The sequence below is a fragment of the Eurytemora carolleeae genome, unplaced genomic scaffold, assembly GCF_000591075.1.
Source record: "Eurytemora carolleeae unplaced genomic scaffold, Eaff_2.0 scaffold11, whole genome shotgun sequence".
Classification (NCBI taxonomy): domain Eukaryota; kingdom Metazoa; phylum Arthropoda; class Copepoda; order Calanoida; family Temoridae; genus Eurytemora; species Eurytemora carolleeae.
The window spans coordinates 290,212-311,375 of NW_019396030.1; the positions used below are offsets into that span (position 1 = coordinate 290,212).

Here is a 21,164-nt window from a genome sequence, read left to right on the forward strand (position 1 = left end):
TATTTCCTAAACTATGTATTTTCATTTTGTAATATTAATGTCTTCCAATAAAGAATGATAAAAATGTTTTTGTTTATAAGTGCAAGTAATCAATAATTCATCTCTGAAGTTGAGAGGATTCCAAACAAAACAATGGTTTTGAAACGATGACATTATNTCTCTCAATATGTGCTTTCCACATGTGAAATCACACCTACAAAATGTATAACGAATCGGTCGGATATTCGTCTCTCAATATGTGCTTTCCACATGTGAAATCACACCTACAAAATGTATAACGAATCGGTCGGATATTTGTCTCTCAATATGTGCTTTCCACATGTGGAATCACACCTGCAAAATGTATAACGAATCGGTCGGATATTCGTCTCTCAATAGCCGTCAAAGATAAAAGACGACATTTTAGCTGTTTTTCAACTGTCATGTTTAGTAGTATACACATTTAACACATCAAACCTTAAAGAAATAGATAAATAAATAAAAAAGAGTTTATTATGATAAAAATCCGAGGATTAACATTCATATAAAACAAGATTATACATTTTAAATTTGTCATATTGGTAAAAGCATATATATGTTTATCTATTACTATTATCTAATTGCTATTCAGTAATCTTTGGTTTAAGGTAAAGATGATCTCTTTAACCTCTCCGTCCTGGCTTAAACAACTTTGAACAGATTCTGTTCTCTAAGGTTATGGTTGTGGAGAGGAATATTTCTCGGAAACAGGGATCTGTGCTTTGAGTTTAACAGACATTTTTTCCCAAACGATACACAAAGTTTTTTTCGACGAACTTCTAGTGTTTCAAGGTTAGACACTTCAAGTGCAGACTCATATCCTATATATTCTTGACCAAGTATTACCCTAAGACAGGTTTTCTGCACTCGTTAGAGTGCGCAGGTCTGGTTGACCGTCAGAGTGGAGTGCCAGACCACACAGGCATACTCCAGTAGACAGCGTATAAACGATATATAGATTTTCAGTAGATCCGAGTAGACTACTCAGGATCAAACCATTTTAACAATTCTTAATTGATATGGTGGATAAGACATAGTGTCATCTAATTTCAGATTTTTAAAATTTTAAAAATAAATCAAAGACGACCCCTCCAAAAAAAGTATTTTGTTTGATGACATTTATACAATTTTTAACCTAAAAAAGTGTTACACTTTTCAAAGCCTAAAAGCTTGAATCTGATTCAAAGAATGTAAAATCATCAAAATTTAGTCTACAATATATCAAACATGAAATTATATATTCAGTGTGATCCCAATAAACAATAAACATGTGAATTAAGTGACGAATTCGAGATCGTCTTTGTAAGAGTAAGCATTGTAATACCTGATTTCAAAAGCCATCACATAGGAAACGTTAAAATGTTTCTGAAAGATGAACACAGTGTAGACGGACAATTGTTTACTTTGTTTGCAGATAAGAATTTTCTTGTTTTTTCTGAATATCAGTACTAAAATCTTAATTCTTAAATCTTCTTTTCCTTCTGGTTTTCGTGAATTTGAAAAAAATATCAATTCATAGCATATATATTCGTCATTTATATTTGTCTAAAGCAAAATTACATTAAACAATATAAAAGTTTACAAACTAATACTCTTTTCTCTGGATATCGCATTTTATAATTGACAGGGTAAAAATACTCAGTTTATAACAGAATATAAATTATTGCATTGATGATAAACCTTTTATCTAAAAATATGTATACTAAAATCTACACTATTCTACTTAGTGCATATAGTTCCGACCAGTAAATCATTTAAAGAATTATAAACTGTAACTGTATCCCGTCTCTCTACTTAATCTCCACCTTAGCACGATCTTATTAAATCTTGGCAGATTTTCATCTTAACTCTTTTCTTATGTAGATTGGAGTCGGAGCAGGGAGTATCAATAAACATCAGACGATTCCACTCGTCTCTTATCTTTATCAGCTATCGAAGAAAAGCTCTTTATGAAAATATTCTCACTAAATTTATTATAATATCTCAATTCATTTTCAAAAATAGGGGACTTCCCCGATTCACAACAGTACCCTTTTAAAGCTTTGACTGATCAAGGATATCTAAAATATCCTTCTTAATCACACTGTACACAGCGTATACCGGGTTTTAGAACAATTCAACAGCTATGTTACATATTTACACACACAGATCTCTCTACTCGATCAACAATCAAAGGTTTCAAACCGTTGATAATCGGGCATTGTCCTCTAGCTTTGCATGAAGGATTACCCGAAATTACGCAATTACAGTTCCTTAAAGCTACAGAGTTGTATCAAAGACGCACATTGAGGAAGCACTAAAGAGAAATTCACTTTTGGGAAGCTTCTATTAAGAACGCACGAATAAGAATACATTTTTTCATATTGAAGAGGTAAACAAGTTTGACATAAATATCCACGGCCTTTATATAACAGGATACATGTACGCCGATGCTATGAAAACTGACCTAAAGAAAACAGACCTAAAGGGTATCCGAACTGATTATTGAGTAGTTTTAACTCCTCCTATTTTTTTATGGATTTATTTCGACCCCCCATTAATGATTATAACTACATCTAACCCACCCACCAACCAACTTCACGAATCTAACCTATTTTAAGAGCTAATAAAGTTATAGGTCAGAAAATCCTTAGGTCAGAAAACAAAACAAAAAAGACATAGACGTAGACATTTTGTTCAACAGTTTTAATATTATATATTTTAGAATTCTAGAATTCTAGAGATTTATTTCCTTCTTTTCAACTCCTCCGAATTAATCTGAAAATATAAACAAGAAAATCAAGCAAAGAACTCAGGTTTCAATCTATTCAAAGAAAGCTAATTGAGATTCAAATTCAACATTTAGTCAGATTAGAACACAAGATTGTTCAAAGTCAGCTAAGAAAAACTTACCTTTACGAAATCACGGCAGAGTGCAGTGATAAAGCGATTGCGTCTCATTGAAATTCTGTAATCTTGTAGGGGTTTTCATTATTTTTTTTGTAAAGCTTTAAACTGAAATTCTTTAGTTAAAAAGAAAATTTTCGCTTTTAACTTTTAATTATGCAGGATTTTCTCCTCTTAAATCATCAAACAATATTGTTTTTTTTTTCTCGTGGATTTAAAAAAATCTAGATTTTTAAGGCAATTTTTTTAATTCTGACCATTCATTAACCCTTCCTGGGTCATGTAAAGTTCCACAAAAAAATTGAGTCGGATCAATTCAGCCGTTTTGACGTTTATTGGACACAAACAAACAGACAAGAAAATATGCTTATATTACATCTTATATTATACTAGTATGTACTATAGGCTACCAGGGCGATTTTAACTTTTAATTATAGCTCTATCTGCGGCATTTTCTCTTTTTAAATTATCAAAAAATAAGAAAAACATTTCGCGGATTCATCAATTTTTTGTGGATTTTGAAAAATAAAATATTTTAAATTCTGACCATCCATAAACCTTCTCTGGTATCATGTGAGGTCCCACAAAAAATGTGGTTCAGCCGGTTCAGCCGTTTTGAGGTTTATTGAATACAAACAAACAAACAGACAAGCAAAGTAGATAACTACGGTGATTCAACCCAACATCTCCCTTTAAACACTACAGATATGTCGTCATTACAAAAGAAAAAAAACTTTTTATTTATTTAAATCTTCAAGCATTTAAAAAAGGAGAAAAAACTATTTCAAATATAATATATTTAATTAGGGATTTGCAGATTAATTGAAAACCATGTTTGGTTTGAGAAGAAGGAAAAACTCTGGAGCAGAACATGAGTTTGAAAAAGATCCTGAGCTTGATCTTAAACAAACAGAAGATCAGAAACCAGAGGAAATTTTGTGGTGTATTGACTTTAATCCGTTTCTGTGGTCGGTAATCTTTTGTCTCTCAGGTAATGGTCGTTTCACAGAAACAGATTTCATAGATGGACATATTATTGAGCGGACATTTTATAAACAGGTCATTTCATAGATGTGAGACCTGTCCTGCAAGATAATTAAAGAGACTTTTTCATAAATCAAACGAATTTCCCAGATAGTAGTAGTGCGGGTAATATAATTATAAATGAACTTGTTCCTGTAAAAGATATAACTCTACCAATAACTGTATAATGGACTTTTTGGTTCCTTACCAAACCAACAATATATGCAGGTAAAATATTAAGAAAGAATTAACAAAATTATTGAAGGAATTGAGTTACAAACTCAAATATTTTTTTTATTTTCTAATAATTTTCAAATTTAAATTATTTGATCTGCCAGAATTTATAGTTTGAAGTATCTAAGGTCTACGACATTGGGTTTCAAAGATATAGGAATTAGAAAATTAGAGTTTGTGACAAAGACTCAATTTTCTTTACAAAAATAATTATTATAATTCTAAATTCTATTAAGAGGATTGGAGAACTGTAGTGTATGTGAACAGATAAAGGGTTTTGATGATATTGTCCACCAAAATCTAACTGAGGAATACTTCAATCAAAAGTAAACCAGAATAGAATAATAAATGCTAACTAAGATAACGAAAAAAAAGCAAATACGGCTTTTAGACAAAGACATGGAGACCCATAAAACTGTTGATTAGGAAGATTTAAATAGTGCAGTCCATGTGAGCATAAAATACATCCATTGTTCAGGGTACACAGATCTATTTCACTTAATAAATTGATTTTCAAGCTACTTATAAAACTTTTCGCTTTATACAAACCTCAAATTTTCTAAAATGTCGTCTTCCTATTTTACATTTCCATGGTTCCCATTAAACGTTGTTTGAAATTTTTCAAAGATTAGGTAATAAAAACTACATTTATTATCAATAAGTCAACTATATTTAGATCGATTCCAGATCCGGGATGAATAAAATTATATTTTAGTGACTATACCAGTGTTTTCAAATACTGTGAAAATTTTCTCTCAAAACAATTAAGCATTAGGTACCAGTACAAACGTCGGACCCACAAAGGTCGGACAGTAAAAACGTCGGACTTACAAACGTCGGACTGGTACAAACGTCGGACTGGTACAAACGACGGACTGGTACAAACGTCGGACTAGTACAAACGTAGGACTAGTACAAACGTCGGACCAGTACAAACGTCGGATGGGTACATTTATAAAAAAACGTCGGACTTTGGTTGAAGAAATAAACATATAGAACGACAAGCTACAACGATTTGATAAAAAGTTGTTTTTCAATCTTCCTAGAGTGATCACCAAAATAAAGCAGATTGAAAACCGTCAATCTTAAAATTAGAAACGTCGCTATGGATTTTATCGTTTGAAATTGTTTAAACTCAAAAAAGTGCTAAACAAACATGTTCAGAGATAAACCCACCATCATAGTTGCAAATCATATAAATATATTATATATATAGATTAAAAACAATTCAGAAAAATGTTCAGCGAATTTGGTCCAGCCGTTGGCCAGCTATAGGGAGAAAATACAAGCGAAGAGTTTTAATATATACAGGGTTACCCACAAAGGACGAGACATCAGAGACGACTGTATGAAAATTCTACTGTCTGTTTCCTTATAATGATGATTGCAACTGTAAAATCTTAATAAAATCATTAATAAACTAGGCATAATATATATTTCAACCCTGATATTCATATTTCAAGAGTTTCAGGTCGTCTTTACAGTCTCATCCTTTGTGGGTAACCCTGTAGATTAAGCGACATTGGACGAAGACGACTTTCATTCCACTTTTTTCTGGTTATTAAAATATACTGGCTTCAATTCGCATTACTGGTTTTGTTTGAGTACTCTTCTGGTCTGCAGCAGTCAACTCCTTTTCAACTAACCTATTTATCTATTTCAGATACTCCAGAACACTTCGTCCTGTCGTGGTGAGAAATATAGCTCTGGATTGGCCGGTTATTCAGAACCTTGATTTTGATTGGGTTCGGGATATATATCTCAGGTATACTCCAAGATACCAAAACATGCGAAGACGTCTTCTTTGGATTAGAACCATAGTTCTTTTCTGTATGTACAAAATACATGTTTATCTAATACGTGCAGTATATCGAATATAATCAAAACACATCAGAAGCAATATTTTATGATCACTTTATATTTGGAACAGAATGTTGTAGACCTTTGATATTTTAAATTATAAATTCTGTTAAATCAAATTATCTGAGTTTGAAATATCAAAGGTTTAAAACATCGGGTTCTAAAGATATAGAGGTTAAAATATTTGAGTTTGTGGCAAAAACTCAATTCCTTTTTTCTAAAAACATCTATAATCCCTGTTTTTTTACTCACCCTGTATATAAAACATAACAATTTTAGAATTCCAAAACCGTGTCTTGAACAGCATATGTTGATGTAAAGTACCAACCTCTAATTCTGAAAAATCTGGTTTATTTCAAGTACCGGGCCGACTTTTTGCTAGAGCAAGCAATACAGTACACATACAGACTATAAAAGGAAAACCGGGATAGTACACCTAATGAATTATTCCCCTCTAGGGAGATTCCGTGACCCATTGTAAGGTGTTTAGGGTGAGGACTGTATGTTCACCAGCTATAAGTACTATCAGTTCAGAAACTTTCATTCCGTTTTCAGGTAAGAAATTCATTATTCTTTTCCATTAGACCCTTTAAGTAGCAGAAGTACCCAGCAATAAACAATAATGAAATCTGATTCTGGTTCGACTATATTTCTTCAAAAAATGGCAATTTTTTATCATGTAGAAAAATCCGACTCTGTTTCCTACAAAATCTTGCCAAAAATCCCTAAACTTGCAACTTCAGTTCACTAGAAACATAACCATCTATAAAGCATATCAAAAAACATTAGGTACGCCAACGAACATTTAGACTCTGCAACGAAAAATATAGAAAATTGATGGATTTAATATAGAAAATTGATTTAATAGTTTCATGATTCCCTTATTGACCGACTAATGCGACGTTCTAAAATGTATTTAAACATATTCTGCCTAGCTAGATTACAGTCATCAATCTTTGCACGGGTTTCCGTTCTATACCCAGCCTTATTTGTCATTGTTTTCTCGGGTTTCCGTTCTTTCCAGCCTTATTTTTCATTGTTTTCTCGGGTTTCCGTTCTATCCAGCCTTATTTTTCATTGTTTTCTCGGGTTTCCGTTCTACCCAGCCTTATTTTTCATTGTTTTCTCGGGTTTCCGTTCTGCTCAGCCATATTTTTCATTGTTTTCTCGGGTTTCCGTTCTATCCAGCCTTATTTTTCATTGTTTTCTCGGGTTTCCGTTCTACCCAGCCTAATTTTTCATTGTTTTCTCGGGTTTCCGTTCTACCCAGCCTAATTTTTCATTTTTTTCTCGGCAAAAAAGTCACTTATCCTATTTAACCCAGATCGGCAAATACACTGCAGGGTTGCCCAAAAAGCATAAGACTGTAAGACGACTTGAAATCCTTAAATACAACGTTCCCAAGGTTTAAATAAAGCCTTCTGGATCAAATATATTCTTTCAATTGCTTATTTCATGATTTTCCAGAGAAAGAAACAAGTTCAGAGCCGCGTGGGACCATTTATCTAAGGAAACAGACAGTTTTAATTTCGTACAATCTTCTCTGAAGTCTCATCCTTTGTGGGTAACCCTGTACATAAGAATAAGATTGTGTTAAGGCTGACAACCTCCAAGATGTATTTCGGAGATACAGGACGAAGCTGGTATATCAGCTGGGTGGTTTGTCAGGAAACTGTTCTCAGGGAGCTCGTTAAACTCATCAAAGTTCCCGCTTTCATTTCTCAGAACAATAGTTTGGTACTGTAATTGTTTGCTTTATTAAAAAAAATAATATAACATCTTTGATAACATCTTTGTTAGACTTTTTAACATTATTTTACGTTTAACAAATCGGTAAAAAATTCAAGAATACCTTTTATTGAAAACAACGGGATTAAGTGTTTTTCTTCATAACTAACTGCAATTTCAATAAATAAAAATTTGTATTCTGTAGATTTTGAGTTTTTTTCTTCATCTCTCTGATAAAACGAAATTGAGTCTTTGACACAAACTCTGATTTTCTAATTCCCATATATTTGCAACCCAATTTCTAAGACCTTAGATATTTTAAACTCCGCATGCTGTTAGATCAAATCTTCTAAGTTTTAGATATCAAAGGTTTACACCATCAAGTTGCAATGATATAGGATTTATAACATTTAAGTTTGTGGCAATTCCTTTCCAAAAACTATGTTTTCTTATCACTACTTTCATTTTAAATGATTTATTTTATTTTATTTTATGACGTTTTAGGTTAATTATACAAACTCGTTGGCTCCAACTCTTGAACCGTCCAACCAACATAATCCTATCTCAACTCTTGAACCGTCCAACCAACATAATCCTATCTCAACCGACCAACCGTCTGATTCTACTACAACTAACTCTAATATTACGGATTCTGCAGAAAACAAAACTTCTGTAGAGAAACCGAACATGAAAATGCTTTTTTTGTAAATCCTTAAAATGTCAAATTCATATCTTAAATTATATCGTAATAAAATAGATGTGTTTAATTCCTGATAGAAAACGAAAATTCCAACGCAATCCTTTATTAGATAAAGGTTTTACATCAAGTACTGCTGAAAATCTTTGATGGCACTTAAAATAGAAGTATTAACATTGTTTAGGTACCCCTGGAGCATCAACTATAATGGGTCGGGAGGGTCAGGAGACTAGTTTCTGGGATCTGCAGGTAGTTCCTCTTTCTACTACTACTACTACTCAGATACTATAGATTTATTTTTTAAAGATTTTATGAAATTTGAGAATTAGATTTAAATTAAATAATAATTTAAGTAAAGTATGATCGATAAATCATTTACAACAGTACCCCTTACAGGGTCCCCTTAAAGGGTCCCCTTAAAGGGTCCCCTTACAGGGTCCCCTTAAATCAATATTTCAAAACCCAAACCATAGTTTTTTGGCTCGCCTTTGCTTTATATATTAGCAAGTTGGCAAATCGCAATTATGAAATATTGAATAATAAAACAAAGATATCTTTAACATCGAAACTTTTATAAAAGTCTAAAGGGTACCACTATAAACTTTAATAGCATCCTGTAATTCGAAGCGTTAAATCTAGAAAATCAAGAAAAAATCTGAAAAAAAACTTCCAGGTCAACACAATTTTATCATAAAATATTCATTAATTTGACACTTTTCATACATATAAAGTTATTCTCAAATGAAATTTGTTAATTAAAATAAGTAATTGAAGTTTGGACAATAAGCGCTAGTAAAGAATAAATATTTGTTAATTTTTTGAATATGTTTTTATAATTTTTGTAAAATAAAATGGTTCGATTCATAGTTAATAATTTCAAATGTTCATCTTTTGTCTTCTTTATTTATCTGTACGTCCGCGGTTTCTATTTTTCTTGCCTCCCTTGGTCCGTCCATTTATTGCGCTGCTATTGAAAGAATGTTTACGAGTCGCTGTCTTTGCGCCATTATAAGACAGTGCAGGATCACCCTTTCATTGTATAGATGTCCCCCTATCCGTTTTTGTTTTGCTTAATTTTCGTTACAGCCTCAGCCCTGAACATTCTACTTGCATGTGCTAGGTCACCACTCCTGCACTTCAAGTGGAGATGAGGATAAGGGTTTGTAGGAGTGGCGTATTAGGAATGTTTCGTTAAAATCACTCCACTTGTCCACATTTTATACTGTATCCCAGTTCAGCGGAATTCCTTTAGTGTAAACCATTGCATACAGAATGCGGAGTTGTTCCCTTTTATCCGCTCTGCTCAGGGAGTAGGGACAGGGCCCTTCCAGAAAGGGCTATGTGGAGTGGATATAAAACCGGTTTATTATTAGACATATTAGCTCTTTGTTTTTTGTTTTTGTTTTTCTTGACTTAGTACCCAGGCCGTGGGTACTGTAGTTAAGAAGGAGACTAGCTAATTGAGCACGGGGTTCAGGGCCGCTTGGCCTTCTCTCCCTCCATAGGTGCAGACACCTTTCTCAGCGTCCACTGCAAATAGTGCAGAGAGCTTCTAGCAGAGGTCTACTATCCTAGGCTGTAGAAATGCAACTGAAATATTTGTTAATTAGATAAAAGGAACGAGAGAGATAGTGTTTACTCCACCTCCAGAGTGCTCTTGGTATTGTCCAGGAGATATCAGGGTTCAACTCTATCCAGGTTTGTCCAGGAGATATCAGGTTTCAACTTTATTCAGGTTTGTGCAGAAGATATCAGGGCTCAACTCTATCCAGGTTTGTCCAGGAGATATCAGGGTTCAACTCTATCCAGGTTTGTCCAGGAGATATCAGGTTTCAACTTTATTCAGGTTTGTGCAGGAGATATCAGGGCTCAACTCTATCCAGGTTTGTCCAGGTGATATCAGGGTTCAACTATATCCAGGTTTGTCCAGGCTATATCAGTGTTCAACTCTATCCAGGTTTGTCCAGGAGATATCAGGGCTCAACTATATCCAGGTTTGTCCAGGCGATATCAGGGTTCAACTCTATCCAGGTTTGTCCAGGAGATATCAGGGCTCAACTATATCCAGGTTTGTCCAGGAGATATCTGGGTTCAACTCTATCCAGGTTTTTCCACGAGATATCAGGTTAAATTATATTTAGGTTTGTCTAGGAGATATCAGTGTTCAACTCTATCCAGGTTTGTCCAGGAGATATCAGGGTTTAACTATATCCAGGTTTGTCCAGGAGATGTCAGGTTAAATTATATTTAGGTTTGTCCAGGAGATATCAGGGTTCAACTATATCCAGGTTTGTCCAAGAGATATCAGGGTTCAGCTCTATCCAGACTTGTACAGGAGGTATCAGGGTTCAACTCTATCCAGGTTTGTCCAGGAGATACTAGGGTTCAACAATATCCAGGTTTTTCCAGGAGATACTAGGGTTTAACTATATCCTGCAGGTTTGTACTTACAGACCTATCAGGGGTCCTAATGGTAGCTTTCCGGGATACTGATTCCCAAAATTTCATAAAATTATTTGCCTTAATTGCTTATTTTCCGAAAAAAAGAGAAAAGATTTCGATAGATAGATAACTAATTTATTTCATTGATATAAAGTCTGCCTTTAACACACAAAATATTGCACTTGTTCAATGCAGTATTGATTGTATGATTGTATTGCACGGTATGCAATTTACCAAAGATAGAAAAGAAAAAAATAATATTTCAGTTTTAAATTATCAATAAAGAGTGTTTTACATCCTTTTATATTGAAGAGTTCTTTGATTAAAATTATTAAGTAAAGTAACGCAACCTCTCCACCAAATATTTCTGGAGTCTGGATAAAAAATATATTTATTGTCTGTTTAACCTTTTCTGTATTCTAAAAGAACAAATGATTGGTCTCAAACTCTAATTCTTTAATCCTTATATATTTGCAACCTCATGTAGGGTTAAATAAGGGGAATAACAAGTTCCTTTTTAGGAGATGTCTTGGTTTACAGTTCAGATTATTGGAAACATGAAGTCAATACTCTTGGTTCAGATCTTAGTATTTCTCTCCTGGTTGAATACTAACCATAACACAATAATATACTAGCTTGGAAGCACAACTATGCCATTAAACTAAAAAAGTCAACTTATTCAACTTTTTTAACCAATCTAAGAAAACTCCTGTGGCTCTACCGAGTTCACCAATAAAAATTACAGGCAAATCGGTCCAGGATATACGAATAAACAAACACACAAAAAGATTACTACTTTATATATATATACAATAGCTTGGGAACCCAGCTTTGTCCGGAAACTAAAAATTCACTATTAAAGTTAACCCATTCCTTTGGAATGGTTAAACCAAGCTAAGAACATCCCTGTGGTTCTAACGGGTTCCCCCCATTAAAATTGGAGGCAAATCGGTCATGGGGTTGATTAGTTATGATCGGAAATACAAACAGACAAAAAGAGACATACTGCTTTATAGATATAGACTATAGAAATTGTTTATGTACAGTAAGAATGAGAAACTTTCTAATTAATATTGCATCCAATGTCATCAAAATAAGTTATTTAACAACAATGCAATATTGTAATAATGTTAATTTTTTATCTTCAATGATAATACAATAAAATATTAATTATTATTTTGATTACAAGATGTTTGAAATTTCTAGTGTCCTATCTCATTCTCCAGGCAAACAGTTCCTCTTTTTCGATAGGGAATTGTGGATATCGAGATCAATGCTTAATCTTTGCTAATCTGCAGATTAATTTGATCTTTATTCGATATTCGCAGTGTACATATCCACCGAAGGGATAACTGAAATGATGAGATTACTCAATTAAAAGTGCTCACTGTGGATATTGAGATCTGTGGATCGGGATTATGAGTATCCAACAGAAAAGTTCCCGGCTCAGTTGTTCTAATGAGAGTGTCTTAAAGGACGCTATTTGCATTCATCTCCCCGCTTTCCTTATCTGATCCAGATTTCTAGGTTTGGTATCAAAATAGAAACAAACTTTTAAACTTTACCAGGAGAAAAAAGTCGTGAATATAGGTCCTAAAGAGTTTAGCAGGCCTGGAACCTTTCCTGGAGACTTCAAACAATCAATCAGTTTTAGAACTTCCTTTATCCTGAATAAACCAGAACCTCTAAACTTTTGTCTTCAACATTTCCGAATATTTGATTACACCAACTGCAAATCCAACAAACCAGGTGATGGGAAAGAGTTTTCTATTAACAACCCTAGACCAACTTAGGATTTTTTAAACTCCCTGATCTCTGATATCCTCTATTTTGTTAGGGTTTGTGGTAGACCAGGTGATTTCATTCTTTCTATTGGGTTGAGGTTTCTGACAGAACCACTTTTCATCTAAAACATTATTTCTTTGGCAATTCCTCCCCCCCCTTCCCCTGCACTGGTTCAAGTTAGAGAATAAGTTATTGAAATTAAAAAAATTTACAAGATTTGAAAAATAAGGGCCTGAGCTGGAAACTCTTATATTGTATATATCAAGCTCTAAGCTTAATCTCGATCTCATGTTATTCTGCAGATTAATTTAATCTTTATTCGACAACTGCAGTTTAGTTGTACCTTGAAGGGATAACTGAAATAGAGAGATTAAGTATTGATATTCAAATTAAAAGTGACCATTGTCGACATCGAGAACACAAAAGTTTCCAGCTCAGCGCATATATACTTTTCATTATTAACTGATTATTATTTTTTTTTTGTTTACTCCTCTAGTAATACAGGAGTCTTATGTTTACTCCTCCAGCATTATAGGAGTTCTGTGTTTACTCCTCTAGTAATACAGGAGTCTTGTGTTTACTCCTCCAGCATTACAGGAGTTCTGTGTTTACTCCTCTTGTAATACAGGACTGACTCTTGTGTTTACTTGTGTTTACAGTTTCTTCATTAAAAATATAAAAAGTTTTGTGTTTTTCCTTTAAGTCATTGATTGTTTGTAAGTTTGTCTGTATCCGTGTTTGTCAAGTTTATTGTTTGCATGAAGAATAATGGAATCCTTGTCTCCACATGTTTCGTCAAACAATGGTCAACTGTGAGGTATATAAGTATATAGATATATATAGGTACCATGAGATAACGATCAGAGTATTCAGTAAATTCTTCAACATTTAATCTTTGTTTCCGTCCTGTCGTCATATCAAATATATTTAATATTTGTTGTTTTATCTTATCTTTTCCCAGTTGAATGATATCTCTATGAGAAGAATTGTACAATTCGTTAAAAACTTTATCAAGAGATAACGCAAACTATTTTTCATATGTTTAAAAATAAAGGAATTGAGTTTTAGCCACAAACTCGAATTTTTAACCTATATATCTTAAAAACTAATAGCGTAATCCTTTGATATTTTAAACTTAGACTATTTGATCAGAATTCATAGTTTGAAATATCTAAGGTCTACGACATTTGGTTGAGAAGACATAAAAATTAGAAAATAAGATTTTGTTGCAAAGATTCATTTCCTTTAAACGCACTGCGGAGAGGATAAATTTTGAGAATGATAATATTCCGTTTTAGACATGCATTGAATTTATTAATTTTGACCTCGTGACCTAATACATTTGGTTCTACAGACAAGAGTATATATTTAGTTTACTGCAAATATTGCAAAAGTTAGCAATGAGACTGAGGTAGAATTCAAAACATTTCAAATTCAAGATTTAACTTGTATTGTTTTTGCTCTTATATTAACATTAGTTATTGCTCTATATTTAATTACTCAGTATTTAATTATTTAATGCTGTATGTTTAATTGAATGTTGAAAATAAATTAGAGCATAGCTTAGAGCAATTGTAAACAATGCTGTATAATTGTGTAAAACAAGATTTCTACGGATAGAAAAAGATCTTGTTATCCGGGTTTCCGGTTACATCACTTCCCTACCCGCCCGGAGAAATTTGAACCTAAACCCAGCATAAACAAGATAATTAGGGAAATTATGGGTGGAGCCGGTAAGATCCAAAGTGGGTGTGGCATTTTAAAATAAGAATAAACGGATTTTAAATGACTGGGTAGATTAACTAGATGGTACAATATAAAAAATGAAGAGAAAAGCAAACTACACTGTAAATCAATTGATTCACTGAAAAAATAAATATATTTTAAGTAGATACAAGGTTACCCACAAAGGATATGACTGTAAAGACGACCCAAAACCCTTGAAGTGTGACGATTTAAATCCTTGATTTTTGGTTTCTGCATTAAATTAATTATTTCAATGGTTCCCTAAATAAATGATTAAGCACAGAAATAAGCCATTCTGAACTGCAAGGAAACCTGAATAGAAGACAACGGACTAAACAAATTCCGTACAATCGTCTCTGAAGTCTCATCTTTTGTTACTAGATTATTGTGTCTCCTTATCGCCATTATTTTCTGTATACTTTTATTTATTTTATAACAAATGGCTCAAACGAGAACGTACAATACAATACGATAGTCCTAAGTTTAATGTGTCAAATATGGTAAAAAGTGACTGAAATTAATTTGATTCACGAGCTTGAAAATGCGTGAGTCTAGTAAAAAGTATCCAGAATCTGAGGCACTGTAGACATAATTTCAAGTGACCCTCTATTTATAGAGTGGCATATCCTATTCACATCGGTACCCCACATAGATCCTGACTGGTATACAAACTTACATTAATTTTCAAAACTGGATTCACTGTAAAGCGACATCTACGCTGAGAACCATAAAGCACTTGTTTTTAGCTTTAATTTTAAAGAAGAAATTAAAGAAAATTTTATCAATTTTTTCGTGAGATAATGCAATCTTTGGATCATCACTGTGACACATATAAGCTTTGTCAGACCAAATATTAATGAGATATCCACGTTTTTCATTTAAAAATTGTTCCCTGTGGTTTCTCGGATTTCTACGCAGAAACAACGTAGGACTTGTCAGAAATAAACACATTCAAGTCTGAAAAAAAACACGATACCTTCCACATTATTGAATAGACAAAGGTTTAAAGGGTAACCTTATCAATCGGACACGTTCCTTTTTAAATAGAAGGTCGCTTAAAGTCAAACAGTCCCTTTACCATAAATTGCGCAGTACCTTTTACTTAAAAATATCTAAACTGAATTTTAATTAGAATAATTGACTAGTTCGTTATTCAAATTATCTACAACACTATCCAGTATACGTATACACTTTAAACTTATTCTCAGAACCAAGAATACAAGGAAATATTACCAGGGTAAAAAACTAAAGCGTAAAATAGAATTTTATGGTATTAGGAACGGAATAGGTTTTAAATGCGTGTAATGACGCACTGGAGGTAAAGGGACCACGTACGAAGAATATGAAAGATTAAAATTAATGCTTGTCGCTATTATTCTAATTTTAATGTCAAAATTAATGAACTTATTTCTAATTTTTTATAAAGAGACATTTTATAGTTGGAGTACCACAAAAAGTTGATTCGGCCGTTTTGTTTTAATGGTACAGGCAGACAAGCTAAATAGTAAATATATATTGCATATGCGTAAATAGACAGATGAAAAAATTAGAGAGCATTTAGCTCTTTGATGAAGAAAGGAGAACCAGGAAACTATTCTCTACTCTGCAGGGTTCCAGGAATCGTGATATTTTCAGCAAGATTGGGTTTGAATACCCCTGAGACAAGACTTGCAGCGGTCACTTATAGCAGAGCTCTCGCATCAGGAAGTTCTTTCAATTGACAAACCGTTTATCTACACCTTGTATATTTCAAGGTATAAAATAACTAAACTTTTCAAATATTTCTGTGGAACTGCTTCACCATCAGGGTAATAACTGTTTAACTCAAGATATAAGATACTCCACTCTGAATTATTAGTGTAAATGTATCTGTATGTTGAAGGTACAGATACAGATATTTTGGTCAAGTCAGTTAGTTTTTGGAAGTTTTAGATAAAAAATCCGCAGAACATTATTTCCTTAAGTTAGCCACCAAATGTAAAAGTATTCCTAGCCCAATACTTGATTACGAAACTGTCAGATTTTTTATTTAAGGATTAACATGCATATTTAAATACCATGTTTTTATTACCAGCATACTGTTTTATGATTTTAAACAATAAAATAGTTTAAATAATGATTTAACAGACGAAAAATCTACTTTTTCAGATCAAGTTACAGAGAGATGGGTAGGCTCTACTCCTAAGAATAGATAAAGTTACAGAGAGATGGGTAGGCTCTACTCCTAAGAATAGATAAAGTTACAGAGAGATGGGTAGGCTCTACTCCTAAGAATAGATAAAGTTGCAGCAGAGTACAGCATTAAATTGTATAGAATGATGACTCAGAACTCCGGACTGGGGTTGCACCCTGCATACTCTAGGATCAGTTTATGTAACCTATTGGGAGTCTAGCGACTGGTTCCTTGTTTAGAATCTTGGAACCGCGGATCTATTTTATGATCATTGTACCATCACTGTACACTGAACAGATACGGGTATCTTTATTTTACGTCTTTCAGATATTTAAGAAAAATAGCTGGTGCTCCAATCAAACCTTATCTTTATAACTGAACCTAGACAAATCTAATCTGTTAAAGATCTATCTATTCTCAAGTGTGGTTTGGTGGACTCACGTATACACATGAACCAATCTACGCACTGTATAAACCAAGAAACACACACACACACCGTCCAAATATAAACAAACACAATATATTCCTTCAACATTTTTGGGTCTAAGCAAAGAGAAAGGAAACGAATTAGATGAACGCAACCTACCACCCTATTAATTAATTAATAGGGTGGTCGGTTGTGTACATCACGATATGTTTACGTATCTAACACTGTACACTTCTATATAAAGTGATTGTATTTCTAGGGGGGATTTTATGGAATTATAAATTTTTAGATTTTCTTTCTTTATATAAAGATAACTAGAGGATGTTGACTGCAAACATTTGACAATTTTTAAATAAAGGATTTGAGTCTTTGCCACAAACTCTAATTTTCTAATCCCTAATTTTTGCAACCTTATGCTGTAGTGTAAACTTTTGATATTTCAAACTTAGATTATTTAATCTAACAAAATTCATAGGTTGAAATAGCTAAGGTATTTGGTTTTAAAGATACAGGAATTAGAAAATCAGAATTTGTGACTAAGACTTAATTCCTTTTATGGATTTTAACACATTTAGAAATCTTTAAAAAATCAAAGAGGCAAAATGTGCTCATAGCTTAATGTTCGTGCATTTTCTCACGATGCAATATTTTGTCTTTCTTGTCTGAACATAAACAAACAACTGAACTGGAATGTACTGCAGTATACAATCCTGCGTTACAATTCATATTAAATGTTTTTAACTATCTATACAAATATTTAATTATCTACATTTAACCACCCCCAATAAATACAATGTGTACATCTGAGGTAAGCTTTACCTCTTCGTTTCCTTTCTCTATGGTTCTAAGTGAGATGGCACAAGCAAACTGCGTTTGGACACATGTGGAACTTATATCTAGGCCTAGATTAATTGCGTTATGAAAGAATGTTCGTATTAATCTGGGCTCTAGGTTTGACGCCGAGCTCTATGACTAAGATTAAACTTTATGTTAAAAAATAAGCTCTATTCTAGAACTGAGTTCAGAATTTAAAATTGATCTCTATGTTGGAATTGAGCTATAAGTTCAGAACCAATATTCAGTATTGAAGCTCTATATTTGGTACTATTAGCTCTACCTTTAAAACTGGGCTATAGTTTTGGATTTTTAGCTCTAGTTTTGGAACTGAGATCGAGGCTTTGAATGGAGCTTTAATTTGGAATTGAGCTTTAGGTTTTAAACTAAGCATTATTTTTTGAATGGAGCTCTAGGTTTGGAAATAAGCTCTAGGTTTGAAACTGAGCTATAGGCGTGGAACTGAGCGCTAGTTTTGGAACTGATCTCCAGGTTTGGAACTAAGCTCTAGGTTTGAAACTGATCTATAGGTTTGGAAATGAGTTCTAAGTTTTGAACTGAACTCTAGGTTTGGAATTGAGCTCTAAGTTTGGCACTAAACTCCAGGGTCGAACCGAAACTAAGAACTAGGGTTGGAACAGAGCTCTAGTTCTGGAACTAAGATCTAGGTTTGGAACCGGGTTATAGGTTTGGAACTGAACTTTAGGGTTGGAACCAATCAGGGGCGGATACAGGGGGGTGGCGGGGGGACATTTGCCACCCCCTGACAGATTCAGGGAGGGGCGTAGCCCCTCTCTGAGATTTGAAGCCAAAAAATGTTCCCAATTTTATAAATCGTAAGTGTTTTTCACTTTCAAGCTCTTTTTTATTTAATGGAAATCTTGACTTTCTTTTCTTCAGTTTAATTTAAAAATCACCGACAACAAGTAAATGTTATTGTTAACGATAAATTTAGAATTAGAAATTTGTAAGAAACTATAATATTGTTCATATCTAGTAATGTTCCTTAATCAATACTCATTTATCAAAATTGTAATATTGGTCCTGATTTTGATGCATTTAAGTATAACTAGTAATTTCTTTTTGTTTTTAAATTGCTAATGTTCCTATTATTGTTCCTGTTCCTAATACTGTGTCCGACCCAACTTAAATCCCTGTCCTAATCCAATATTTTTGTTCCTAATTCCTGAACAATCTTTTTATTGTTCCTAAATCCCTGTCCTAATCCTTTATTTTTGTTCCTAATTCCTGAACAATCTTTTAATTGTTCCTAAATTCCTGTTCTAATCCGTTAATTTTGTTCCTTAAAGTTAAAAATCTAGTTTTTTAGTCTTTAGTCATTAATTTTGACTCTTTTTTGCGGCACGATTTGTTGTTCCTAATTATTAATTTTTTTGTTCCTAAAAAATCTTGCCCCCCCCCCCCCCGTCACTTAAATCCTGTATCCGCCCCTGGAACCAATAGTTAGGGTTGGAACTAAGCTCTAGATTTTGAACTGCGCTCTAGTTTTGGATATGCGCTCTAGTTTTGGAACTGAGCTCTAGAATTGGAACTGCGCTCTAGATTTTGAATTGAATTGTATGTTTGTTACTGAGCTTTATGTTTGGTACTAAGCCCTAGTTTTGGAATTAAGATCAAGGTTTGGAACTAAGACCTACGTCTGGAACTAAACTCAGAGTTAAAGATATGCTTGCCTATAGTTTACTTTATATATGCAGTGTAGATAAAAACAGCAAAACATAAACCAACATGTTTTGCACTGTTCGGGTTTTGTGCCAATTGGATCTTTGATGACAGTGTTAAGATAATTTACAAAGAATTGTTTCTCGAGGTTAAAAGTGTCCCTATTAATACATGACCCGAGGAAGAAACACAATGTGGTAGAATGGTTAAAAGCTGTGGTTCGAGCTGATCCTGGTATCCGCGGCTACTACACCTATCCCCAGGCAAACATATTTTGTATAATGCCAGAGTTCAGTGAAAAAATTACAGTTATGCCCGGCATGCAGTCCTGCATTGATATGCATCTAAAATGTTTGACAAGGGTTTGGGAGCAATGTAAGGGGAAGGGGAAGGGGATAAAATCAGCTCAGCGGTATCTTAATCGGATTATCAGCAGAGCAATGGAAATATATATACCTGCACTTAGATAATATAAACACGCAATTTGTAAGGTTATCGTTTTCAAAATATGTTCAGAAAAAAGTATTAGGACAGTCAACTATTATATTCATAGAGAATAGAATATATATTAGAGGGGAATTTAAAGAATCTCTCGGTATGAATTTTTTCAGTCCCTTTCAGCCTGAAAGGGAGTTCAAAGTGTACAAATCATGTAAATGTTCACAAATTATATGCAGTAGAGTACATTAATACAGTATGTTCCCTAGACTATTCATTTCAATTTCGATTTTTTTAAACGTTAAATAAACTTTATAATGAATTAGGCGAATAAAAAACATCATTTGATTTATAGTTATAACGGAAAATCATCATTTGTAAAGTGGAAGGCATAGAGTCTATGTGAAATGATCATTGGTCAATTATGAAACCAGCCTATTTCATAATTTGGTTTTCTTTTAACAATAATTTTAGATTTTCAATAAAATGATATTCCAGGGCCCAAAAGGTTATATAGCATAAATATGTGAAGTACACCTGAGCCAAAAACTTAAGACAGGGTATCGTTATGACAACCAGTTTTAAAACCCGGGTTTCACGAATGGGTTTAGGCATTTTTTGTGAATATCAGTATTTTTGTAATGAAATATTATTTTTTTCAGTTTGTTTATATTCTCCATTTTTTTCGAATCTCTTAAATCAAAATCTACACAAATCTTAAGACCCCAAAAAGGAAACTCGGGAATTTCGTTCAACAATACTCTTTTAAGTTTCGGGCTCTGCAGTATGGAAACAGTTCAACAAAATGGCCGTTTTACACTTTTTTCTAGTAAATTCCCCTCTAATATATATTCTATTCTGTATGATTATATTTGTTTGCTCTATATCCATAAGATATCATAATGGCATCTAAGTATTGAAGTTAAGTGTTTATTGGATATCTTACGGAGTGTGTACTTTGAAGCATCTGGTATCTGATGAATCATCTAAGATCTTTAAACCAAGTTGAACCATGAATTGTACTTTTCCCAACAACAGATAATAAGCCGATACAATTATCCAAACAAGGTTTGGGCAATGTATTAATTGATTGCATATGAAATAGAAAAAAACTCCAGGTTTCGGTGCTGACTGGAGACGTTTAGAAGATAGTTGGAACTAGGTTTATCCAGGGTTAGCTAAAGTCTACT

The 21,164-nt window shown here is 33.3% G+C and overlaps 1 protein-coding gene and 1 long non-coding RNA gene across 2 annotated transcripts; both read left to right on the forward strand.

Moving 5' to 3' along the window:
• Window positions 1-4,043: 4,043 nt before the first annotated feature.
• Window positions 4,044-20,936, forward strand: LOC111695828 (uncharacterized). Its single transcript, XM_023465280.1, has 8 exons — window positions 4,044-4,155; window positions 4,398-4,487; window positions 5,825-6,008; window positions 6,512-6,576; window positions 7,620-7,758; window positions 8,254-8,439; window positions 9,437-9,440; window positions 20,902-20,936. The coding sequence occupies exons 1-8, from the start codon at window positions 4,115-4,117 to the stop codon at window positions 20,934-20,936; spliced, it is 744 nt and encodes a 247-aa protein (XP_023321048.1). The 5' UTR covers window positions 4,044-4,114.
• Window positions 10,204-12,064, forward strand: LOC111696269 (uncharacterized). Its single transcript, XR_002764038.1, has 2 exons — window positions 10,204-10,255; window positions 11,410-12,064. It is a non-coding gene; the product is annotated as an uncharacterized LOC111696269 (long non-coding RNA).
• Window positions 20,937-21,164: the final 228 nt, after the last annotated feature.

Bases quoted from the DNA above. Each gene is read 5' to 3' on its own strand.
- LOC111695828 (XM_023465280.1), top strand. From the start codon at position 4,115: ATGGACTTTTTGGTTCCTTACCAAACCAACAATATATGCAG. The intron at 6,577-7,619 runs GTAAGAAATTCA...GATTGTGTTAAG, and splicing joins AACTTTCATTCCGTTTTCAG to GCTGACAACCTCCAAGATGT. The intron at 7,759-8,253 runs GTACTGTAATTG...ATGACGTTTTAG, and splicing joins TTTCTCAGAACAATAGTTTG to GTTAATTATACAAACTCGTT.